This window comes from Thamnophis sirtalis, unplaced genomic scaffold (genome assembly GCF_051295495.1).
Source record: "Thamnophis sirtalis isolate CommonGarterSnake01/CBP01778 unplaced genomic scaffold, rThaSir2_p1.2 scaffold_2, whole genome shotgun sequence".
In the NCBI taxonomy this organism is placed as follows: domain Eukaryota; kingdom Metazoa; phylum Chordata; class Lepidosauria; order Squamata; family Natricidae; genus Thamnophis; species Thamnophis sirtalis.
Window position 1 is genome coordinate 171,468,590 of NW_028261382.1, and position 27,179 is coordinate 171,495,768.

Here is a 27,179-nt window from a genome sequence, read left to right on the forward strand (position 1 = left end):
GTGCAGACGGGCGGGGGAGGGAGCTAGAACCGGTTCTAAATGGCACTGTAGATTTGTGGAACCTCTTCTATAGAAGAGGTTAGAACTGGCAGGAACCCACCCCTTGCGGGGTGGACTCTAGGCAACTGAATGGAGCTGTGTGCTTACTGGCTGGATGCCCTTCCTGTCGCCAATGCGGAGTTTTGTTCAGCAGATATAGCCTCATTGTGCCCAAAGATGCCCAAAGATGCCCTTTCAATGCCATAGGGAAATAGAGACCCCAGTAGAGATTCAGAAATTTATTCAGGTTCCCCATTTGTGACTTAAATTCCTATCTAAGAGTATCTGATATCTTTTTTTTTGAAATGTGCTAAACTGCTAATCTCCTTGGATTAGGACATATTGCAATTATAACTGAATACCTCTGAACAGCATCAAATTGAGGAAGATTGGATAAAACCAGGTGATAACTTGCAGTCCTCAAAGGGTGATGTGATAGATGTCAGAATCAGTTATGGAATCTCATGTTTCTATTGGGTAAAGTTGTAGTAACAGATATACCCTACATGTAGAAAAACATTAAAAACACTAGATGTATCATTTGTTAACTCAATGGGATGTTCCTTTTGCGATACAGGAAACAAATCTTCAGCATGAGAAGTTTGAGAATGATAGAATGGATAGGGGTAATCTTTTGGGGCTCATTTCTAAAACAGTTACAGCAAAATAGTCAATAGAAATGATTATGTTTGAATGCAGTATATAATTATCTGCAGACTTGTCAGTAAGATTTTCATTTTAATTACAATTTCTGGTGCAGCTGTTCTAACTCATCTTCCATCATCTCGTAGTTGATAGGGCATTTAATTAGCACTGTATAACATATTGTGGTCAATTATAAAATGCTATAAAAAGAGTTTAGTAAAGGCAAACTAACTACTGTATGCCTTTCACGTTGTTTTCTTAAAACGGAAATTTTACACAGAATTTTACAACACACGTTTTCTTCTACCAGCTATGAAAACCCCCTATGATTATTACATTTTAATTTTTTTTTAAAAAAAATAGTCTGAAGATGTTACATATCTATCTGATTGCTGGCCCCATTAAGATCTTCTTAAAGTAATAGATTGGTTTAATTCCTTTCAGCCAAGAAGAACTGGTAGCCTCTTAAGTATTTTCCATATTTCTTTGTGACCCGACAAATGCGTGCACGACAAAAGCTCGTCAACAAAACTGCAGTGAGAAAGCCGCGATGTCATTAGCGCACCCACAACAGCGCACCGGCAAAACCGCGCCCACAAAAGCGAGATTAGGGTTAAGGTAAGGGTTAGGGTTAGGGTTAGGGTTAGGTTTAGGGTTAGGTTTAGGTTTAGGGTTAGGGTTAGGGTTAGGCTTAGGCTTAGGCTTAGGCTTAGGCTTAGGCTTAGGCTTAGGCTTAGGCTTAGGCTTAGGCTTAGGCTTAGGCTTAGGCTTAGGCTTAGGCTTAGGCTTAGGCTTAGGCTTAGGGTTAGGGTTAGGGTTAGGGTTAGGGTTAGGGTTAGGGTTAGGGTTAGGCTTAGGGTTACGGTTAGGATTAGGATTAGGTTTAGGTTTAGGGTTAGGGTTAGAGTTAGGGTTATTACCTTGTTTTCGCGTTGTTTGTTGATGGCATGCTTTTGTCGGCGGGCTGTTGTGGGCGCGCTAATGACATCACGGTTTTCTCACCGCGGTTTTGTCGGCGCGCTTTTGTCGGCGCGCTTTTGTCGTGCGCACATTTGTCGGTGAACCCCCATTAAGATCTTCTTAAAGTAATAGATTGGTTTAATTCCTTTCAGCCAAGAAGAACTGGTAGCCTCTTAAGTATTTTCCATATTTCTTGCATTGATGTGACTATAGAAAGTACAAAAATAAAATAAAAAAATCCCCAAAAAAGAAGTTTTAAATGTACCAAGCTAAGGTTTACTTAATTAGAACCTTGAGGCAATAAAGGGAGCCTTTTTTAAATTCTGTGAATCTTAATATGCTAAATAATGCAAAGCTTCAACTCTTCAAGCATAAGACACACATCTGGACGCTTAACATTTAAATTACAGGGGGAAAAAATCCCTTCTAATTCTGTGGTAAATGTCTTGAAGAAAAGAATGGCAAATGTATCCCAACCAAATGTAATTTCATTTTAGATTTTCGACGTGTTTAATTGTGCAGCCTTTTGCCAGCCTCCCTTTCTTTTATTTATGACACATTTTCTTTTTTTTCCTTCTGTATTTTTATTGATCTTTAATTTAAGCAACTCCTCACTGTTTATGGCTGTTGAAGAATTACATCGCATTCTACTAGGAAATCTATCTAGAGTTAAAAGTAATGAGCTCAGTGATACAGAAAATAAAGGAAAGAATACAAGCTTAAAAAAAAAGGCCCTCCACAAATTAAAGTCACCCAACTCACAAGAAAATGATTAAACAACGCTATTACATTTATTTTCATTTCAGCTTTTCACATGGATGCTTTCATCCTTCTTATCCTTTCATTTCCATCAGAGTATTATGGGCTAGACAGCTTCCTAGGCAAGAGCACATAGGCAAAAATACATACCATGCATTCATATATAGTTGGAAAAGTACTTGTGTGGCCTTAGTTGCAATAACCACTACGAAGTCAAGGATGATATGGGAAACTTCCTTTCTTAATCAGAAGAAAGAAAGGAACTTGATCTATTGAAGTGCTTTCTCTCCTCTGAAATGAAAAAAAAAACAAACAGATTTTTTGTGAAACTTCATTGTAATGGGCACAAATGCAACACCAACATCAACATGTCAATTTACATCATTTGAATAATGATAACATTTTGTAACACACATTAACCAAATATTAGTTGCTACAATTAATTCTTCCCTGGGCCTAGAGTGCTGCTTAGTCCAAAATTATTTTCCTCTCCTCAAATCCTCAGTTTTTATTAGTTTATTATGCACCATCAAATCAATGTCAGTTCTTAGAGATCATGTAGCTAGATGGAGTTTTTTTCTACGGTAATCTCTTGCCACGTTGATCATTCAGGTCTTCCCACAATAGATCCATTGCTCCTATAATTAAGAGTTGCCTTGTGATGAGACGGATGGCAAATACTTTTAATAAATCTTCTCTCTCTCTCTCTCTCTCTCTCTCTCTCTCTCTCTCTCTCTCTCTCTCTCTCTCTCTCTCACTCTCTCTCTCTCTCTCTCTCTCTCTCTCTCTCTCTCTCTCTCTCTCTCTCTCTCTCTCTCTCTCTCAACCAAACCTGGTACACAGATAATTTATTCTCTGGAAAAAAATACTGTGGGGTAAGACACCCCTAACATCTCACAGGGAGTGTGTTCTGTTAAGATACAGCCTGTTGTGCTTCAAAATGGCTTCTACTGTCAGTGCAGTTAAGTTGCCATTGTAATGGCTTCACAGTATTCCTCAAAGGGGCTCCCTCTGGTAAGGGGGAAAATCCAACATTAGAAATTACGTTTGGTCCGGATATTTCCTCCCTATAAATAAATACCCAGGGAACACCGGGTTATCAGCTAGTAAATAAATAAAATTAAGACCTTCCATCTTACATGTTGATCATCTTCTCTTCTTTCCTTCAATTACTCCTGGCATCATAAACCTCTCAAGTGAGTTAGGTCTTTGAATAATGTGTCCAAAATATGATAATGTTTCAAGGTCCTTTATACCTCAAGTAAGATATGTTGATTTGTTCAAACACCCATTTCTTTTCTTGGGTACCTTTGATGTTCTCAGAAATCTTGTCTAATGCCCAAGTTTGAAAGGATCAATTTTTTTTCCTATCCTGCCTCAGGATCAAGTTGCTTTTATTGTGTGCCACAGGGATTATCGTTGTCTGCAAGATTCTGATCTTTGTAGACATATCCTGGCATCTGAATATCTTTCCCAAGGACTTCAGTGGGAATGTTCCATGAGCAGAACATTTTCAGTTTCAGGTATCAGAGTAGTGACATTGACATAGTCATCAGTTATTGATGTTTTTTCCTTCAATTTTAAAACCACATCCATCTCCTTCCAATTCACCTTCTCTCAATATATAATCTGCATATAGATTGAACAAATAAGGTGTATAGCCTTCTGCCTTGTTTTCCAACCTGGAACCAATCCATTTTGTTCTGCCTGGATTGTGGTTTCCTAACTTGTGTCTAATTCTTGCATGAGGAAAATGAAATTTGATTTTGATTTTGATTTCATTGCATTTATATGCCGCCCTATTCCCGGAGGGACTCAGGGCGGCTCACAAACCAAAGGTAGGGGATACAAACAAGAGGGAAAACAACAAACAAGGAACTACTGAAAGAATTTAAAAACAATCAACAGCCACACAATTCGAGCGGGGCCGGGAAATGTTCTGGAATTGTCCTTTTTCTAAGGATGTTCAACACAATCAAACGCCATTTAGCACCTACTGATTTTTTAAGAAAAATTCTTTTTCTTTCTCACTTATCCAGGATGCATCATCAATAACATTTCATGCCAGTTTGAACACTTGGCATCCATCTAGGGCATTAATCTGCATTGCATAAGCCTAAGCATTATTTTGCTGGTGTATAAAGTTAAGAAAATGATGCAATAGTTTTCACTATTAAGACACTATTAAGTCTACATCCTTTGTTATTTATCTTTGGTCTTTTGCAATCTGTTAGCCACTGTGTCGTTCTCCAGATTTGCTGGTATATCTTGATCATAACTAATTCTTCCCCTGTTGTTCATATATCTATAAATATTCCATCAATTCTTGTTGCCTTCTGACTTGGTAATAACCAGAGTGGTGACATCATCTTTTGTTCTAGATGTGCATCTAATTAAATGGTATTCTCTTGGAAGTTGACATTTCTACTTACAGAATTTCAGCACATTCTTTCCATTCTTCTGTTTGACCTTCTTGAAAGCAGATAATATTTATTCATTGTTTTTCTTTTGTGTCATTTCAAATTTGGAACCCTCCTTTTGAGTATGGGAATCTTTTGGAAGACTTTTCTTTTTTAAAAACATGAGTCTTTTCGTCTCTCCTATTTTTGTAGATGGTGTAGTGTTACTAATTGTCTCTTCTAATAGCTACCTGAAATAATTCATTAAGATCCTTTCTGAAATTTTTGTCTTTCTTGGTTTTGGATTTTATTCTCCTCTACGTAATTTCCACTGATACTTCTGACATCCAGTTTGCTTTCTTCTGTTTCTTCATGTTTGGCACCCTCTTTTCACATTCATATTTTCATCAACTTATTTAAGTTTACTCCACAATTCCTCTGCTTTCCAAACAATGGAGTTCGGGACTTCAAAGCAATTTCTCATGTACTCCTTAAAAATGGAAGCCTATGCTGAAGATTACATCATGGAAAAGAGTCCCCCCCCCCATTTTACTTTAAGACAAATTCCTTTTGTGTCCAATCACAATTGGCCAATAAAGAATTCAATTCAATTCAATTCAATTCAATTCAATTCTATTCTATTCTATTCTATTCTATTCTATTCTATTCTATTCTATTCTATTCTATTCTATTCTATTCTATTCTATTCTATTCTATTCTATTCTATTCTATTCTATTCTATTTATCTTGACTTGGAACCTGCATTATCTGCAGCATGAGATCTCACAATCTATATATGAGGTTGATAGAATAATAGAAAAAAAATGTACTTGCATGTTGACAATTATTCATCATTGGGTAATGATAGTCTTGGCTAATTTTTTTAACCTATGCCCTCCTTGCTATAGCAAATCAATCATAATATTAAAATTTTAGCTATGAAATCTGTGCCTTCAGCCTCAAATTTATCCTGAAACATACCTGACAAAGGCTTAAAATATATTTTATTCCTGGTACTCTCTACAATGCCATTATTCTACACGCACATTCATATTGTGAATATTAAATTAAATTACATTAATCATTAAAATCCTACTATATCTGTGAAAAAGAAGATAATTTATAGTGTTTTTCTTTTTAACATTGGATTATTTCCATCAACATTAGTTAAACAGTGGTAGAGAGGCAGTATATCAAATAATAGATTAATAGCCTGATGCATGCCTTTAAGAATAAAATTCCATAACTTTCTGTCCAGACCCACTGAGACATTTTTTGTGGTCTCTGGAACCCAGAGAGTTTCAGTGGTGCCAAGAAAAAAATAGCATGTTTCTGCACATTTTTCTCTTTTAAGGAAAACAATGGGGGTGGGGCATAACTCTTTTTGAGAGACTGAAGAGATCCAAAATGATGGGCAGTGGTGAATTAAGGCTCACTGGTGCTCTAAGCACTGACAAATCTTGTCCTTTGTACCAGGGCTGGGTTCTGGCAGTCACTACTGCTGGTTCGCTTGTGGATGCGCCCCATGCATGCGGTTGATGCGCTTTGCGCATGTGCAGAAGCAAAAAACAAGATGGTGGTGTGTTGTGGCCCAGCAGGAGCCATTGGAGCTGCCACCAGACTCTGACAGCGAGGGGCCCTATGAGTCGGCTCTGGAGGATGTGCAGGACCCTGGAAAAAAACCCCAGGGGTGTTCAAACTTGACAGCTTTAAGACTTGTGGACTTCGACTCCCAGAATTCCTCCTCTCGCTCTTCATCTTGATGATGTGCGGACGGGCGGGGGGAGGGAGCTGGAACCGGTTCTAAACGGCACAATAGATTTGTGGAACCTCTTCCAAAGAAGAGGCTAGAACTGGCAGGAACCCACCCCTGAGTTAGAGGAAGAGTGATTTTCAGAGCCATCCAGGGGACTTCTATATCTCAGCCTAATTGCTGCTATTTCTGCTCTTCGGCTGTTTTGTTGGCCTGAAGAGGATAGCAGTGACATCTTATTTGAGGCTGATCAGAGCATTGCACTGTGCGCAATTAAGTTATTAATGTATTGTTATTAAAGGGCACGAAATGTTTCTGCCCGGGGCAGTTACTGTGAGAAAGAAAATGGTTCCTGGAGCCACACCTTACTGTCTCTGACTTGAATGGGTTTTGAGTCATGTGCATGATCAAACGTAGCCCAGTGAATGACGTCCATGTATACATTTAATCCATTTAATGCCTTTCTGTGTTGCACCTTCAGCATAACAATACAGATGCTTACGCAACGTGTGCCTTCAGTATCTGCACTTTGCGAGGTGAATCGGTTTCGAAATCATAAAGGCTTTTCACACTCCTGCTGTCTAAGTTGCAGGGCCTATTACAGAGATGCATGTTAGAAAACCTTAGGGGAACAGGCAAGGGGGAAAAAAGATCCATCCATTTTATGTTTATATTTTAGAAATATAATAATGATAGCATAACACCTAGAAATAATAGCATGACAACGTAACCACGGTGCCACATTGGAATATCTGCAAGAAATATCATTTGCCTGCAAGCAAGACAGGTGGGACCACAAAATGGAAAAAGTAATAGAAAACGAGGAAGCTAAAATGCTTTGGGACGACGGAATTCAAGCAGGCAGTCACCTGCCACATAAAATCCCCAAACCTTAGCAACTGTTGGTGAGCAAGACGAAAAAGTCTGCATAGTGGATGTGGCAGTTCCTGGATGTGGCAGTTCCTGGAGACAGCAGACTAGAAGAGAAAGAACAGGAAGAAATGACAAAATACAAAGGGTTGCAAATTAAAGGTAGCAAAAGAAAACAAAGGTAATACCAATAGTAATAGTTGCCTTGGATGCAATCCAATCTCAAAGCATCGGTAGCACCACTTGAATACCACTGGCACTGCAATGTTGGCTTTACAATGGTGCCAGTCAAACCATCAGGAACTTATTCCCTAATGTTTTAGATCAGGATTGTCAAACGCGGCTTATCGTCATCCATGGTGGCATCACATGGCGGTATCGTGACTTTTTCCCCATTCACTAAACTGGGCATGGGTGTGGCCATCGTGTGAAGCATCTGGCCCATGGGCAGCAAGTTTGACATCCCTGGCTTAGATAGTCTTAAAGCAATTGTAGCCTAAAATGGTGGCACGGTGGTTAGAATGCAGTATTGCAGGCAAACTCTGCCCACAGGTCAGGAGTTTGATCAGAGGTGGGTTCCTACCAGTTTGCACCTATTCGGTAGAACCGGTTCATCAAATCTACCAAACCGGTTAGAAGAGGTTCCACCAGTGGACCCGGAAAGCAGGCCACACCTACAAACGAGATTCCAAAATGTTTTGAAACCCACCACTGGTCCTTGGATATGATTATTCTACACTATCATGCTCCTATTTATAAAACTCAGTGCCTCTGTGAAAGGTAAGGATGACTACTGCGCTTGTGGTGCAATCAGAACATTGCGTGTGTTGAAGTTGTTTTAACGCAAACCAAAGATGCCTTTTAAAAAACAAGTTTACATCCTATTCTTATGCATGCCAGTGCTGTGTGTGAGGTAATTTAAGGTGGTTCTGACAAGTGTCGTCGGCATCTTCATATCCGGTCACATGGGCGGCAAGCCACTCCCATCCAGTCACATGGGCGGCAAGCCACTCCCACAAAGGAGGCCACACCCACAGAGTAAGTTCGAACAATTTTTGAAACCCACCACTGAGTTTGATGCTAACTGGCTGAAGGTTGACTCATCCTTCATCCTTCCAAGGTCAAGATTCTTGGGAGAAATAGGCTGACTCTGTAAACTGCTCAGAGACTGTTGTAAGGTGACATATAAGTCTAAGTGCTATTGCTATTGCTAACTGCTATTGCTAACTGTAACATTGGGGAATCCTTGGTGCTCTTGGTGCTTGTGAATGAGGGGTTTGTCCCCCATTTATATACAGTAGTTTGCACTACCAGACTGTGTGTAAACAGGCAGCAACCCGTATGAGCACTGATGATATTACTTAGACAGGTAATTAAACAGCTGCAAGCAAATTACCAAGTTCACAGAGCACAAAGTACAACCCTGATCTACATATATTGTTTTGTTTGTTTTGTTTTATTAGGATTTATAGGCCGCCCTTTTCCCTGAGGGGACTCAGGGCGGCTTACAATCATAGGGAAGGGGGTGAAATGCAAAAACAAACAATATGTGAATAAAATAAAATGATAAAAACACAACTTGCATTCAACACTCAACACTCGGGCGGGGTGAAATTGGAAACCTATCCCCAGGCCTGTTGGGATAGCCAGGTCTTAAGGGCTGTGCGGAAGGCCTGGACGGTGGTGAGGGTGCGTATCTCGACGGGGAGGTCGTTCCACAGGGATATTCCCTTCCGTTGAAATGCAACGTTGATGAATTCAGCACTCTTGCAAGACCGAAGTTGAAAGTGTGGGAATCAATGCTAATGGAATCTCCTTGGGAGTTATCAGTTAAGATCCTACATGTTGCAGAATGAACAAGATTGTTCTTCAACAAATGTAGCACTATCTCCACAAGCACTAGATCCACAAGTACTATCTCTGTCATCCTTGAGTAATAAAGAGATAGAAAGCTGCCAATTAACAAACTAATACTTTAGATCCTGAAGAGCTGGCGCCAATCAGAATCATTAGGAGGTTGGGCAAATGGCCTTACCCAGTATAAAACAGACTTCTGCAGTTCCAAATATTCTCTCTTGAAAACATGTATCTTCCCCTGTATTCATGAAATGATTTTCTTACAGTGATGCTATTGTACAAATAGACATACAAAACTGGGAACATTTGATGGGAGCAGCGCCTTAAAACAGGGTTTCACATTCTGAGTCTTTCCAGATATTTTTGTCTTTAATCTCTGTCCTCCCTAATCAATTTTCACTAGGCTTGATAGATATTGCAGGCTAAAACGTCAAATAGACAATTTGAGTAAGAGTCCTAAGATCTCCTGCTTGCTATTTTCAGCTCTTTTAGGAATGTTATTTATGAATGTCAATTTTAGATGAAGAAGAACGATTCGAATGATGCGGCCATGCCAAGCAGTTCTAAGATCAGACTTGATGCTGATGATGGCGTATTACGGTCTTATCAGGAGGAATTGGAGAAACATAGATTCTCTGTACGGTGAGCCAACCTACATTTCGTGGTTTATTTTTTTGTTTGTTCGTTCGTTCGTGGAGAACTATGTAAAATGTATTTGGGATGGTGAAAAAATACAGGCAAAACTTTCTAAGGGGACGTGACAGTTGAAACAAGTGGTGATTTAGTACCAGAGCTGTTCATCATTTCAAGAATCAGAAAATACATTTCATTTCTCCTGTTGCTGGAAGTGATGCCGTTTGAATAAGCCATAAAAATGAGTTCCTGGCCATTTGTGGTTATTAAAGGCCCCTGGGCACTTCTCTGAAAAGGGTAGCTGCTAGAGTAACAGTTCTAACCACAATATCCTTGCCAAATCCTAATTTTATAATCTGCCTGCTTCAGTTTCGCCCGGGGTTTTCAGATAAAACTTCCCGGCCTCTGCCATTCTCTCCTTCATCTTCACCCAAAAGTGTTTCCACCACCTATTAAGCCGTCGTCATAAGCCATTCAAAATAGATAATCACTGCAAAAGTAATTTTCACTTTGCTTTGAAAAGAGGAGGGTGGCACAAAAAACTGTGTAAGGCTTCTGCAATGTAACAACAGTTGTATGTTTAAATTGTTCAATATCATCCTGTTTGTGCCCACTCCCCTAAACCCCAGCCCCTCTTCCTTAGATGAGCACTGCTGACGTGTGTGGGCTGGAATATTTTTAACAGCCTCCACTGCAGTGGTGGGATTCAGCCAGTTCGCACGTATTCGGGAGAACCGGTTGGTAACTTTCTAAGCAGTTCGGAGAACCGGTTGTTAGAAGAAATCTTTTGTTTTTTTCCCACTTTACAGGGCTAATCCTGTAAGGAAGGCAGGAAGGAAACATTCTGGTGTTTCTAGCCTAATCTTTATTGCCCTGCTTACAGAAACTGCCTCTCTGGTTAACCCTCATTACCATTGTACCAGCTAAGACGAAGTGCCCATCAACCTGAGTGACATTGACTTGGCCACGCCCACATGATCACATGATCAATGGAGATTTTGCAGTATCCTTCCCCTGCCACGCCCACCAACACATGCCCACCAACCCACACCACACCCACCAAGCCACGCCCACAGAATCGGTAGTAAAAATTGAATTTCACCGCTGCTCTGGAGGCAGAGAATAGATGAGGGTGGGCCCAGTCAGAGGTAGTATTTACCGGTTCTCAAACTACTCAAAATTTCCGCTACTGGTTCTCCAGAACTGGTCAGAACCTGCTGAATACCACCTCTGGTCCTAGTTTAAATGTTATTTTAAAAATAATAACAGATAAAATAGATAGTCTACCCACACTCTTCATGCTTACTTGTGGTGCAGAAGATCCACTAGTACTATCTCCACAAGCACTAGATCCACAAGTACTCTCTCTGTCATCCTTGAGTAATAAAGAGATAGAAAGCTGCCAATTAGCAAACTAATACTTTAGATCCTGAAGAGCTGGTGCCAATCAGAATCATTAGGATGTTGGGCAAATTGCCTTACCCAGTATAAAACAGACTTCTGTAGTTCCAAATATTCTCTCTTCAAAACATGTATCTTCCCCTGTATTCATGAAATGATTTTCTTACAGTGATGCTATTGTACAAATAGACATACAAAACTGGAAACATTTGACGGGAGCAGCGCCTTAAAACAGGGTTTCACATTCTGAGTCTCTCCAGATATTTTTGTCTTTAATCTCTGTCCTCCCTAATCAATTTTCACTAGGCTTGATAGATATTGCAGGCTAATATGGAGCCGAGGTGGTGCAGTGGTTAGAGTGCTGTACTGCAGGCCACTTCAGCTGACCGCAGTTCTGCAGTTCGGCTGTTCAAATCTCACTGGCTCAGGGTTGACTCAGCCTTCCATCCTTCCGAGGTGGGTAAAATGAGGACCCGGATTGTTGTTGGGGGCAATATGCTGACTCTGTAAACCGCTTAGAGAGGGCTGAAAGCCCCATGAAGCGGTATATAAGTCTAACTGCTATTGCTAAAACGTCAAGAAGGGACTTTGGTTGGACAAGCGGCTTAGCTTAATCTTACTTACTGTATATTCTTGCTTTTTCTCCCCTCCAACTTATTTTAACTTGGAGACAAAGGGATCAGTCTTTTTTCTAATCTTAGATATTCTCTGGTTAAACTTCATCTCTAAATATATCTTCTGTTATAGGATTAGGGACAAAAACATAATAAAAGAAATTAATGGAGTTTTAGGTATGGAGGTTTTCAGGCTTCCATGAAATAAGAGTTTCAGATACTCTGAGATGCAATCTGAACAATTTCCTTGATCTTTTATTGGAACTGTAAATCGTTTATGGGGGCAGCCTTTTTATAAACTCTTAAAAGTCCCATAAAATCTATTTAATACAAAATACTGTACTACCATCCATCTTCAAAGTTATGCATGTAGTACATTAATTATCATTAGCTTAGAGTTCCCTCGAAAATAGTTTGGGTTTTTTTCACCATCCTGGTATTCTTCTATGTTCACCTTGTAAATTTATTTACTGTATATTCCAAGAAGTGAGTACGTAATATATACATTTTAAGATATGGCTTTCCTGAGACATTATTTTTTTTTGCAGGAGGGAGCGGTAATGACAAGAAATATTTTTTCAAGAAGTATTGTTCCTATTCTTGCCAATAGTTGCTATTATTCACAAACTACCACACTAAGTTCTCAGTACATCATGCTATTATTCATAAAATGCTATAAAAAGGCCCAGAGACCCAACTGAACACGGCTTTAAATCAGCTTTCCCGAATATGGTGGCCTGACTCCATCTTCCAAAATTCCCAATCAATACAGCTAATATTGGTACTAAATCTTAACCTGAGAAGTTTTGAATTCCCCTGAATATAAAGTCTCTCTCTCTCTCTGTCTCTCTGTCTCTCTGCCTCTCTCTCTGTCTCTCTTTGTCTCTCTTTGTCTCTGTCTCTCTCTCTGTCTCTCTGTCTCTCTTTGTCTCTCTCTCTGCCTCTCTCTCTGTCTCTCTGTCTCTCTTTGTCTCTCTCTCTCTCTGCCTCTCTCTCTGTCTCTCTGTCTCTCTTTGTCTCTCTCTCTCTCTGCCTCTCTCTCTGTCTCTCTGTCTCTCTTTGTCTCTCTCTCTCTGCCTCTCTCTCTGTCTCTCTGTCTCTCTTTGTCTCTCTTTGTCTCTCTCTCTCTCTCTGTCTCTCTTTGTCTCTCTGTCTCTGTCTCTCTCTCTGTCTCTCTCTCTCTTTGTCTCTCTCTCTGCCTCTCTCTCTGTCTCTCTGTCTCTCTTTGTCTCTCTTTGTCTCTCTCTCTCTCTGTCTCTCTTTGTCTCTCTTTGTCTCTCTCTCTCTCTGTCTCTCTGTCTCTCTTTGTCTCTCTCTCTGCCTCTCTCTCTGTCTCTCTGTCTCTCTTTGTCTCTCTCTCTCTCTGCCTCTCTCTCTGTCTCTCTGTCTCTCTTTGTCTCTCTCTCTCTCTCTCTGCCTCTCTCTCTGTCTCTCTGTCTCTCTTTGTCTCTCTCTCTCTGCCTCTCTCTCTGTCTCTCTGTCTCTCTTTGTCTCTCTCTCTCTCTGTCTCTCTTTGTCTCTCTGTCTCTGTCTCTCTTTGTCTCTCTCTCTCTCACACACACACACACACTTTGTGTGCATAAATAGTCACATAGTATTTGCCTATTTTTATTTTATTTTTCTCTGTTTTCTCTGTTATCGCTACATTTCCTTAAAATGAAAGGAAGCAATTTGACTGACCAGTTCAAAGGATCAAGTTGTCCATTCAATTTTAGACAAGTATAACCTGAGTGGAACAAAAGTACTGCATGGAATACATATTATGGTTTTTGATCATTAGTTTCCCAAGCTGATCTTTCTAGAATCTAGATACAGTATATTGAAAATATAGCTCCTGTAATTTCTACATCGTAAGTCCTAATAGTGTAATGTTTAAAAAACCAGACTTTCTCTGGATGTACGTACCATAGAAATCAAATTTCATTCAGCATTATTACTGCTCTTACAGCTGACTCATCCTTAGTTTTTAGTTTTGTGGAATTCATGCGTCAATGGAATAACTGTTGAGATTGCAAGCTACGACATGTGAATTTCATCTTTATAAATGTTTTTGTTACCAAAAGAACTTTTTTTTAATAATTTGTTTTATTTTTAATTTTCAAAACAAACACAACACATCCTTCTTCACATGCTGTAGAAAGTGTATCAGTTGGTTACAAAAAGATTTTCGTGCATCTCTTTCACAGTCAACAAACATAACTCATATCATGACCCGACAAATGCGCGCACGACAAAAGCGTGCCGACGAAACCGCGGCGTGAAAACCACGACGTCATCAACGTGCTGACAACAGCGTGCCAAAAACAGCGCGCCGACAACAGCGCGCTGACAGAAGCGCGATTTAGGTTAAGGTAAGGGTTAGGCTTAGGTTAGGTTTAGAGTTAGGCTCAGGGTTAGGTTCAGGGTTAGGGTTAGGTTCAGGGTTAGGGTTAGGTTCAGGGTTAAGTTCAGGGTTAGGTTTAGGGTTAGGTTTAGGGTTAGGTTTAGAGCGTGCTTCTGTCGGCGCGCTGTTGTTGGTGCGCTTCTGCCCTCATTCGTCACTGCGATTTAGAACTCGTGGTTTTCTCACCACGGTTTTGTCGGGCGCGCTTTTGTCGAGCGCGCATTTGTCGGTGAACCAATTCATATTAACTCAAGTATTTTAACTCAGATATTTATACATGTTACCATCATCATATCTCTATTTTCATTTGACTATAATTATTTAAATGTCCTTCATCATAAAATATACCAGGATTTAATACATAACCACATACTGGCCTTTCATTTACTATTTCTAAAATCCTCCATTAACAACTGAATCCTATGTCCTATTCTAACTAAACATCCATAATATTTAATAACAAAATTTTCTAATCTTCCTTTCCAAATCACTGTTTACAATTTACATTCGGTTTCCTTATCTTATACCCATATTTATACGTTGTTATACTTATCCCGCCTTTATTTAACTATATCCTGTATCATAATATTTTCCCTCTAATAATCAAGACTTAACTGAATCTAACTTAATTCTTTTTTTTTATTAACCTTTATATATAATCCAAAGGGATTTCTAATCTTCCTTTCATGGGTACCATTCAATATTCATATCCAAGTATTACTCATCATGACATTACACATTGTATAGAATAGTAACATTATCAATTATTTATTTGACTGTATCTATTATCACTAAATTTCACTAAATTTAACTAGTTTTAAATTATACTCTTCCATCTATCAACCTGTATCTTTCCAATGACAAAACAGTCTCATGTCTTCTGCCATTTGTGGTATTCATCTTCTAAACATCTTCTTGATCAGCTTTGTATGGACTTCTCTTAGCAACTCCTTGCTTGTAATAACTGCAAAAAAACATAGCGTAAAGAAACAGTTTCCCCATTTTTATATCTGTAATTACATTGGCTTTCTATGTTTTTGTTTCTGATTCTGGGAATCCTTGGCCACACCCACAGAGTAGGTTCGAACAATTTTTGAAACCCACCACTGGTTTGGGAGGACTGCAAAGTGCTCCTGGGGGCTGGGGAGGGCAAAAATGTACCCCCCCCGGAGCACTCTACAAGCCTCCCAAACCCTCTGCATGCCCTCCCCCCCCTTTTTTTGCAAAAAATGAGGTGTGCAGAGGGTTTGTGAAGCTTGCAGAGTACAAAAACATTTTTTTAAAAAAAATCATGGTGTGTCTTATCTTCCAGTGCGTCTTAATAGTCCAAAAATGTAGTATATATTATAATGTGAGAGAGAAAGTTCAGCACCTCTTACTACATCCTGTGGCCTCAGTCATGATACTGTCTCATGACCATTTACTGGGCATTTTACATATTTAACGTCAATGAATTCGTTTGTCTATTGATTCTTCTGTGGCTGAGTTCAGTAAAATCTGGGCTACGTTTACAACAGAGCAAAGCTAATAAAAAAGGCCCTAGTTTTGCCTTCACAGATAAAGCTATGGCAGAGCTTGAGGGAAACTAAGAGTTAATTAAAAAGCACTACAGCTGTAGCAACTTTGTTTTTTAATAAAAACAATAAACTTCCCTTTTTTTTTATAACACACAAGCGATTTGACATTGAAATAAATGCAGATGCTTCTTTGCACAGTGTATTCCCTGTTGTGCTTTTTTAAACACCTTCACATATGGTTTGCTTCATTCCTGTGAAACTGCTTGTTGTTTATGTCATACAAACAGAAGAGATTGATTTTACACTGAGTAAGTAGGGAGCAGAATGAATTATCCATTGGAAGCAAATAATTGCCTGGATGTACAAAAATATTTGAAATTAAACTTGGCTGCTCGGGGGGGAAAAATGTTACAATTTCTTCAGATTCTCTGTTTAACATTTCGTTTACACTGAGGATTTATTTAAAAGGTTTTGCAGTTTCGGCTGAGCTGCTGTTTGAAGTGGTATCATTTCAACAGATGTCCAAAATTATGGCTAAAAGGGCAAGAAAATTAAAAAGCGATCTAATTTAATTTAGATCTTAAAAGATAGGTCTAACAATTTAGCAACACACTCAAAGGATGCTAACATTTATTCCAGGGGTGTCAAACTCAAACCCTGGGGCCAGAGGTGGGTTCCTACCAGTTCGCACCTATTCGGTAGAACCGGTTCGTCAAATCTACCGAACCGGTTAGAAGAGGTTCCACCAGTGGACCCGGAAAGCAGGCCACACCTACAGAAGAGGTTCCAAAAATTTTTGAAACCCACCACTGGTCCTTGGATATGATTATTCTACACTATCATGCTCATATTTATAAAACTCAGTGCCTCTGGGAAAGGTAAGGATGACTACTGCGTTTGTGGTGCAATCAGAACATTGCGTGTGTTGAAGTTGTTTTAACGCAAACCCAAGATGCCTTTTAAAAAACAAGTTTACATCATATTCTTATGCATGCCAGGGCTGTGTGTGAGGTAATTTAAGGTGGTTCTGACAAGTGTCGTCGGCATCTTCATATCCGGTCACATGGGTGGCAAGCCACTCCCACAAAGGAGGCCACACCCACAGAGTAGGTTCAAACAATTTTTGAAACCCACCACTGCCTGGGGCCATGGGGTGCTTAGATCTGGCCCACAGGGACACCCTGAAAACAGCGAAGGACTGGGTGGTGGTACCTCTGCCAGCAAAAATGGAGCTCGGGAGAGATGCACACGGTTCTCCCAAGCTCCGTTTTCTCTGACAGAGGGTTCCAGGAAGCTGCCGCACAGTGGTTCTACCGAATAGGTGCGAACTGGTAGGAACCCACCTCTGTTGCCACAGCTGAAAACTGAGCTCGGGGTTCTGTTTTCACTGGTGGAGTGCTCTGGACACCACAGGTGCCCCCAACATGAGTGATGTCAAGCTGGCTATATCCAACCCAGGCCATGCCCACTCCACTCCACTCCCCAAGTTCAAACACAACCCTGTACAGCCCCCAACGAAATCGAGTTCGATATCCCTGTTGCCTTTTGTCTCAACTTGTGATTGTCCTTTGTGAATCAGTAATCTTTGCCGCTACTTTTTGTCACCTACTCCCTCCCTGGTTGTTTTAATAGTCTCATCATTTTATTCTTTGCATACAAGTGCACACAGGGTGGAATTGTTTTTAATACCTTTGAGTTAGCTTCGATTCCTGACAAACTGCTTGGACAACGGCCTGCAATTTTCTTAGCAAGATTCGCCACTTCCTGCTTTCCAGGGCAGAAAGAGCAACTGGCCCAAGGTCACCCAGTTAGCATTGTGCCTAAGGCAGGATTAGAACTCCCAGTCTCCCAGTGTCTAGCCTGATGCCTTAACCGCTACACAAAACTGTCTCTCTCGCCTCCAATAATAACGTCTTATTTGTTGCTGTAATTGTCTGCTGTCAAGGATTCCGCTGAAATGAATGCTCTGAATGGAACTGGTGTTGGGAAGAACTTAATCAGCCCTGGCCGGTATATTTTGCTGATGCAGTTGTGGAAACCAAGACTGGGGTGACCAAAATTAATGGGGCTGACTGTCTAAAATCCAATATAACATGACAGATACATTTCAGATATCCCGAAGCTGCTGGAAAGAGATTCCGCAGTATAATTTGAAGATATGTATAATTTATATGAAGAAAGGGCAGAAACCTGAACGCTCGGCAATCTGGAGATTCGGCTGCTTCGCAGATTTCAAACACCCACTGAAACAGATAACTGATGATGCAGTTACAGTACATTTCACTTTGCGCAATATATAGGCTATTAAATTTTTCTCTTAATATGTAGACACAGTGCTGCTGAAATAGAACTACTTAGGTGACAACGTCATTGTTTATCATTTATCATTTATTTATTTATTATTTTACTTAATGTTAAAACCCTCGTGGTAAAGGAAAATAAATATTGCTTGTTTTTATTTGGGGAATATTCCCTTCTGAAAGAAAGCAATCATTATACATATACATATACATATACATATACATATACATATACATATACATATACATATACATATACATATACATATACATATACATATACATATACATATACATATACATATACATATACATATACATATACATATACATATACATATACATATACATATACATATACATATACATATACATATACATATACATATACATATACATATACATATATGTTGTGGCCCAGCAGGAGCCGTTGGAGCTGCCACCAGACTCCTACAGCAAGGAGCCCTATGAGTTGGCTCTGGAGGATGTGGAGGACCCTGGACAGGGTTCTGACTCCGAGCACGGCACAGAGAGGCTGGTTGGCCACCAGGAGGCGCCTGAGCCTTGAACCAGTGGGGAGGAGACAAGGGAATGTGATCGTGACATCATGCATTGGAGCAGTGGGGAGGAGACAAGGAAGTTGGTCCTGGATGTCCAGCAATGGAGTGCTAATAGGCATAAGGAACAATTACGTAGTTACAGGAGATAAGTGCACTCAGCTGGTGGTAATTAGGCTCCTCTCAAGACTATAAAAGGAATGATTGTGCACATGCTCATTGCAGGAATCAACATATTCACTAGAGCTGGAGAACTCTCGTGGCTAGCTTGGCAGGCTGGATTGCTGCCAAGGTCAGTCTGTGCTGGATTGCTGCCAAGGTCTGGACTGTGCTGGATTGCTGCCAAGGTCTTGTCTGTGTGTTAATAAATCCTTGAAGTATCTTTGTCTTGGCGTCCTTTGGTGTAGGACGAGGGGGGTCAGAACACATATACGTATACATATGCATATAATTCTAGGCCATTTCTTAAAAACAAATGCCAACTCTGGTCAAAGTAGTTGAAAAAAGTGGGACATCTCAATTCTACCTGCTGAAGAAGACTATCTAGACCAGGGGTATCAAAGTCAATTTCATTGAAGGCCTCACTAGGGTTGTGTTTGATCTTGGAGGGCCAGGGGGTGGCCACTACTAGAGGTGGGTGTACCCATGGTGGATGTGGCCAGCTCAACGTCACTTGTGTTGGGCCACCTGTGGTGGCCAAATGCTAAGGCAGGGCTTCCTTAAGACTCTCCCTCCCTCTAATTATACTTCTTTCCTTCCTTCCTTCCTTCCTTCCTTCCTTCCTTCCTTCCTTCCTTCCTTCCTTCCTTCCTTCCTTCCTTCCTTTTCTTTTTTCCTTCCCTCTTCATTCTCCTTTTCCTTCCTTCTCCTCTTTCCTTATTTTTCCTTCCTTGCTCTCTTTCCATCTTTCCTTCTTTTTCTTTGTCTGTGCCTTTCTTTTTTCCCTTTCCCTATTCCTGTTCCTTCTTGCATGTTCAAATGCAAAAGGGGAGACATTTCTCCTTTTGTTTTGTTTTTCATTTGTTTTGCTAGCCCTCTGCCAGCGAAAACGGAGATCGCGGGTTGGGTGGGTGGGCGGACTGGGCCGAATCCAGCCTGTGGGCTTTGAGTTTGACACCCTGATCTAGGTCCATTTCAAATGCCATTTGGGCTAAAAAATGAAATGTTTTTGCTCACCACGATGGATGAGTAACAGTAGGAACTAGACGTGGCACACCCAATTCTCTTGAACGTGGTGGGAGATGGGAGTTACAACCTTGCCTAACTGAAACTTAACTGAACTTCTTAGCAGTTCAGTTATTTCAGTACTGCTACATAACATTGGAATGCCATCACATTCATCATGTACATAATGTTGGTATTTATTTTAAAATTGATATAGATAATTTGTGTTTTGTAAGAACATTAAGGTACAACTAAATTTAAGGTCTGGTGATAATATAGCGGTTTCCAGAGCTAGGAGCCAAGAAGCTAATTAAGATCCAGTTTACCATATCAAAGATTTATAACAGCCGATTTCAGAGTGCCTAAAGATTTTAAATAGCAAAGAACAGATGCTATTGAAAACACGAACCAAAAAGGCCAATGCAGTTCTAAGCTTCATCAACAGAGAGATACAGGATCAAGATCATGAGAAGTGATACTACCTCTTTATACTTCGTTAGTGAGGACACACTTGGAATACTGTGTCCAATTCTGGTCACCATAATACAGTGGTGGGTTTCAAAAATTGTTTGAACCTACTCTGTGGGTGTGGCCTCCTTTGTGGGAGTGGCTTGCCGCCCATGTGACCGGATGGGAGTGGCTTGCCGCCCATGTGACCAGATATGAAGATGCCGACGACACTTGTCAGAACCACCTTAAATTACCTCACACACAGCACTGGCATGCATAAGAATAGGATGTAAACTTGTTTTTTAAAAGGCATCTTTGGTTTGCGTTAAAACAACTTCAACACACGCAATGTTCTGATTGCACCACAAACGCAGTAGTCATCCTTACCTTTCACAGAGGCACTGAGTTTTATAAATATGAGCATGATAGTGTAGAATAATCATATCCAAGGACCAGTGGTGGGTTTCAAATTTTTTGGAACCTCTTCTGTAGGTGTGGCCTGCTTTCCGGGTCCACTGGTGGAACCTCTTCTAACCGGTTCGGTAGATTTGACGAACTGGTTCTACCGAATAGGTGCGAACTGGTAGGAACCCACCTCTGGGCTGATGAGAAGGCGAGTTTTGACAGGAAGGTCTAATTATCAGACAGAAGTGCTTTGTGGGATGGATGGTGGCTTTCATCCCCTCCTACTTCACCAGGAAACACCCCAACCAGCCTGCAAATCAGGTGCTGGAGTTCTCACCCACCCTGTGCATGAGTCTTTTTATTATTGTCTCTCTTTTGCTTGTTATCTCATATCTTTTTGCTTGTTCGTCTTCTGGACGTATTTCCCGACTCACCTTTTGTCTTTTCCTCTTATGTAACCCTCCCTCATGCTGCCAGGAGTTCTCTGTCACCTGCTCTCATTTGCTCATCTTTATCATTTCATTGCTCTATTCCTTCCTCTTCCACTTAATCCATCGTACTCTCTGTGGTGGCTCATTTGCTCCATTTCCTTTTATCCAGTGGTGGGTTTCGAAATTTTTTAGAACCTCTTCTGTGGCCTGCTTTGTGGGAGTGGCTTGCTGGCCATGTGACTGAATGGGAGTGGCTTGGCAGCCATGTGACTGAGTGGGCATGGCCAACTTGTAAAATGTGGTGAAACTCACTTAACAACGCTCTTGCTTAGCAACCAAAATGTTGGCTCAGAAACTCTGGCATTTGAAGCACGCAAGTCTTAAAGCTGTCAAGTTACAAGGCCCTTGCACCCCTAACCCTTTTAAAAAAAAACAGGGGTGTTCAAACTTGACAGCTTTAAGACTTGTGGACTTCAACTCCCAGAATTCCTCCTCTCGCTCTTTATCTTGATGATGTGCGGATGGGTGGGGAGGAGGGAGCTGGAACCGGTTCTAAACAGCATGCTAGATTTGTGGAACCTCTTCTATAGAAGAGGTTAGAACTGGCAGGAACCCACCCCTGCTTTTATCCCTCTACCTGTTTGTTTCCCCCTCTCATTCTATTACTTCCTTTCCCTTCCTCTATCACTTTTTCTATTGTGTTTGGTTTTCTCCTCCCCTTTTTCAAAGAATTTACAGGCTGGGCTGATGTCATCTCTAGTCTGACCTTTAGCTTTGTACCTGACAGACAAGATGGGAAGTTGATGAGGTCCCAAGACATGTTCTTTGCCTTCAGCGGGACTCATACTGCTTTCAAATCCAGCAGTAGCTTCTTCAAATCATCCAATTGCTCCATCAAACTCAGTGTCCGTAGAGAGAGACCCTGTAACTATATGTCCTGCAATGTATGGAAGGGGATTTACAGCAATCAATCCCTGAGCAAATGGACTTTTCTTAATAAAACCTTTAAAGTCCATTTGTTCACTTGTGAATAAAGCAACAAGGAAGCCTTGTAAACCACAGCAATTCGTCACGAACGTCACGAAGATGGGAATTCTCCAACTGAACTTTAAAAGAATGAGGGGAACAGAGTGGAATGATTTAAGCTGGGAGGAGAAAATGCTTCCTGTGCTTAATCCTAGATCTTGCTCACTTTTGATTTTTAGTTTTCCACGGAGGCATCATGATTGAAAGCACTCTAAATAGTTTGCTTTTTCAGGTTTTAATTTGTCCGTGTAAGACATAATCCTCGGGTTCCATCAGTCTTTCTTGCAGCATGCCTGAGCATTATTTTTTAAATGCTGTTTTTCTAAGAATGACCCTTTTCCCCTTTCAGTTTTCAATCAAAATGTAAAAAACAAATGTCTTCACAATCATACATGACTGCTAGAGTTATGGGGGGTTTAATTACCCTCTGATGTGTATCTTCTGTGCATTGTTTGCCTATAAACCCCCCCCAAATAACTTTTTTCCTTTGAAACTTCCTTTATATTAAAGAAACAATATCTTCTCCAGTAACCATATATACCATAAGAAAATGATGGTCCTGTAATTTTATTTGTTTTGGCACTCCACTAAAATTGAGTGTCTAGACAGGCCTTTTAAATATGCAAGGCACATGGCTCCTTATGACAATTTTATCATCCTTCTATTATCCAATAGTTACCTATTGGTCTACCCATAAAAACATGACGTGAAAATGTTAATGTATGAACTTGAGAATGTTTAAAGACACTTTAGTTCCAGAGATTTGGGTAAAGGAGTTGACAATAATCAGGCTCTTCCTACCCTTACTACAGAGTTGAACATGCATGCAAAGATACCTAATATATCTGAACATTATTCTTAATTTATTGAGTTTCTTTCTTTGAATTGATATCCTAAGTTACTGCCAGAACCTTCAATAGCTATTGACAGAAGTGCAGCAGCTGTCTCATTCCCCTCTTACATATGAAAAAATGCTGTTTCTTTGATTTTGTTTCTTTGAAATGGCTGTTCAAATTTCAATTTTTTAAATGCAGTTTTATTTTATCTGTTGCACGGTTTTATACACTGCCTATTTCCATGGAATGCAAGTTGTTTTCAAAAACAAGGAAATTGGTACAGTATAATAATAAAAACAAGAATAAGAAGTCACAGTCAAAATGGCTGTCAGCATTCCAAATATCATGCAGAATTAAATCAGAGACCAAGGCAAAACTATCCTTAAAGTTCCAATTTAATAAGACAGACATGTTGGCATTATGCTATGGAATCCCAATACTGGAAATGACATCAGAATTCCGCCCAGTTAAAAGTTCATGATCTTGTCCCCACACCAGGGGTGGGTTTCTCGCCCCGTTCCAACCGGTTCGGTTGGAACGAGGCCGGCGGCGTCCTCGCGCATGCGTGCGGCGTCCTCACGCACGCACGCGGTGTGCGCATGCGTACTAGCGTCTGCGCGATGCTCCAGCTGCTCCTGGAGGATCGCGCAGGCGCTGTATGCGTTCTGCGCATGCGTGGAAGCGCAGAATTCATAAAAACCGGGTAAGGAGCGGGCGCGGGTGTGCGGGCGCGCGCGGGCACGGGGGGGGGGGGGCTTCACCGTTCCCGGAAGTTATTTACTTCCGGGTTCGGCGACCAACCGGATCGCAGGGACCGGTGCGAACCGGTTGAAACCCACCCCTGCCCCACACCCATAATCCATCACATGGTCCAATCTTCTTCTTCCACGCTGGCATCCACACCCAGCTGCTTCTGGTCAGGCGTCAAAGTACAGAGACAAAGGATGACCTTGGCTTCTAGTAAAGAATGAAAACAATACATTCCACAATCCTACTCCTGTCTATTCCCCCCTCCCATCAACTATACTAATGAAACAGCATATTGAAATAAGAGAAAGTGTGGCAGGCCAAAATTCTAAAAGGAATATAATTGCAGGCCTGACAATGGCAACCCATTTACCATTATGGTTCCAATCAGATGTGGTTTTCAGCAGGTTCTGACCAGTTCTGGAGAATCAGCAATGGAAATTTCGAGTAGTTTGGACAACTGGTACATACCATCTGACTGGCCCCGCCCCCATCTATTCTCTGCCTCCTGAGTCCCAGCTGATTGGGAGGGAATGGAGATTTTACAGTATCCTTCCCATGCCACACCCACCAAGCCATAATGGGTGAGCTGGGGGGAACTGCAGGCCACTTCAGCTGACTGTTATCTGCAATTCAGCAGTTCTAATCTCACCGGCTCAAGGTTGACTCAGCCTTCCATCCTTCCAAGGTTGGTAAAATGAGAACCCAGATTATTGGGGGCAATAGGCTGACTCTGTAAACTGCTCAGAGAGGGCCGTAAATTACTATGGAATGGTAATTCCATGCTAAGTGCTATTGCTAAGAAGAGGCAGCATATAAATTAATGTGATAAATAAATAAACAAATACATAATACATGCTTATTGCAAAGGTTACATCTCATAATTCTACAAAAGCTGCCCAAAGTGGGAAATCTAGAGTCCATGGTACTGTGCAGCCATAAATATTCCTGATTACGCATAAAAGTCACTGGATTTGTTGATTCCACCACAAAACCGCGGTAGACTAAAGCACGCGTCACTAAAGCGTGGTGACAAAACCGCACCATCAAAACCGCACGACAACAGCGCGCCGACAACAGCGCGCCGACAGAAGCGCGCTGTAACATAACCCTAAACCTAACCCTAAACCTAACCCTAAACCTAACCCTAAACCTAACCCTAAACCTAACCCTAAACCTAACCCTAAACCTAACCCTAAACCTAACCCTAAACCTAACCCTAAACCTAACCCTAAACCTAACCCTAAACCTAACCCTAAACCTTACCTTAAGTTAAATTGCGCTTCTGTCGGCGCGCTGTTGTTGGCGCGCTGTTGTCAGTGCGCTTTTGACATCGCGGTTTTAGCGCCGCGGTGTTGTCGGCGCGCTTTTGACGTTCGCGGTTATGTCGTGCCACGGATTTGTTGCTTGAAATTTTTGCAAAAGGAACCCCAGAATGAAATCTCTGGTCCTCACCTGAGCCTTGAATACGTGCTTAGTTCATCTTGACCCCTACATGGAAAGCATGACTTTCAACTAAGAACGCAAATTCTTTCTTTCTGTTAACCTTTGCTTCAGTGCATTCATGACAAGATTCTCTGGGTATGTAGTTGCCTTTTAACAGTGTTTTAATTTCAGTTGTTGCTTGAAGCACTGTACAGGAAATTAGACACTTTTAGTACTTCAGTTATTGTTGATTTATTCACTGTTCTTGTACATACAGTGAATGAAGTAAAGATATCTAATTTGAATGCCAGCCACCAAATCTCAGTGTATATCTTGGCAGTAGCTGAAGACTTATTGACTTGAAATTTGTTATGCCAGTGTGAGTGCCTTGTAGCATTTTTGTTTACAGCATCACATTCTATGAGAAATGTTAGAAAAAACCTGTAATTTCTCTTCTGGTCTGACATTATCTGGGATGCTAAATAATGCTGAAACCAAGACTCAAAAGGTAAATTTGGAAACCTTGTTTTGCCTAAGGTGAAAAAAACCTTGAAGAATCTTGTGTAAGGTGAATATGATATTTATCTTTGTCTTTTATATTGCTTCCATTAGTTGAATGGATTTGAATTTAGTTTGCATTCAAGGGACCTAAAAAGAAAAATATCTTGCTTACTGCACTGGATCAATTCACCGGATTTTTTAATGAAATTAAAAGACATCTATCCTTTTGAAGATAATCTAATCTTTGACCATATTCACATTTTAGGGGAATGCCATGTGATGTATGCACAACCGTTGCTTCTAACTCTACAATTGTTGCTCTGTTCAGCTCAGCTTCCTGCCAGTCTGCTTTCAAAATAGCTCAGGGCATGGATGGCCCCGTGCTTTGAAATTACCAGTCTCATGATACAGCTAACCTAAATCATTTCCCATTCTCCTAACTCCAGAATATCCTATTTTTCTGACAACCTCCCCCACCCCAGTTCAAAAAAAGAAAAAAAGAAATCATGTGTGAACAAGTAATGAAAATGTATAAGCATATATGCTAAAACAAAATATTATCCATCATTTAACACATTTAGTGCCCTGATCAACAAGGTTATTATTCCAGATCTGTTATCCAGAATATGTTGCTTCTGATGTCAGGATAAGAATAATCACATAGGCTCTCTAAAACCTTCCTGATTTCCAATTTGGCTTTTTTTAGATATTCATGAATTTTCCTTAGATCTGTTTTTGTTTGTTTCATAGATCTTGTTTGTCTGCAATTGCTGGAATGATAGATTTTTTTTAGTTGCTGGAAAAAAAAGCTGCCACCGATAATGTCCCAGAAATAGTGGCCTAAATCAATTTACCACCAACCAAATTTTATATGTGTCAGATAGAATATTTTTGGTCTTTCATTGTTATCTGGCTGATGAATACATTGGATCTCCTGAGTGACAAATCTGATTGGCATAAAAAGGTGCTATAGGTTGAGCATTATTTTTTAAAAAATAATCTTCAGGTATATTTAAGGAACCATTTAATAAAACTTACATGTTTTATATGACACGGGGTCTTCCAGATACTGTAAAACTATAATTTCCAACACTGATTCTAACAATTCTGGTTGTGGCTGCTGGGAGATGGAATTAAGCAGCATACAGATGGTTAAAGTCTATTCATCCTGGAATGACAAGGAAGACAGAACTACAGTTTGTCATTCATACTCCATCAATCATATGGTTTTCTTAATTTCTGCCTATTTATGTTGGCCCAGAAATGAGTTTTACCTGTACATTGGGATTTACCCAAGAAGCCAGACTCCTTTTACATGTGTCATAACATAAAATACTAAATGTAAATGTGCATGCAGTTCAGTGAATTTTCACCTAGCATTCAATTCTGAAGATGCTTTTTTTTAGGATAGATGGGCATATAACTGCCTTGCTATTTAATTAATTGGCAGTGTGGTGGCTGCTTCTCCTTTTTATAGGAAGTCTTTATGCCAGAAGCAATGTTTGAG

The 27,179-nt window shown here is 40.5% G+C and overlaps 1 protein-coding gene across 1 annotated transcript in view; it reads left to right on the forward strand.

Annotated features, from left to right (window-relative positions):
* LOC148049272 (uncharacterized) overlaps positions 1-27,179 on the forward strand; it is a 199,200-nt gene that overhangs the window by 98,113 nt on the left and 73,908 nt on the right. The window contains exon 11 of the mRNA XM_087703590.1: positions 9,803-9,924. Coding sequence (XP_087559716.1) covers positions 9,803-9,924 — 122 coding nt within the window. The remainder of the gene's footprint in view (positions 1-9,802; positions 9,925-27,179) is intronic.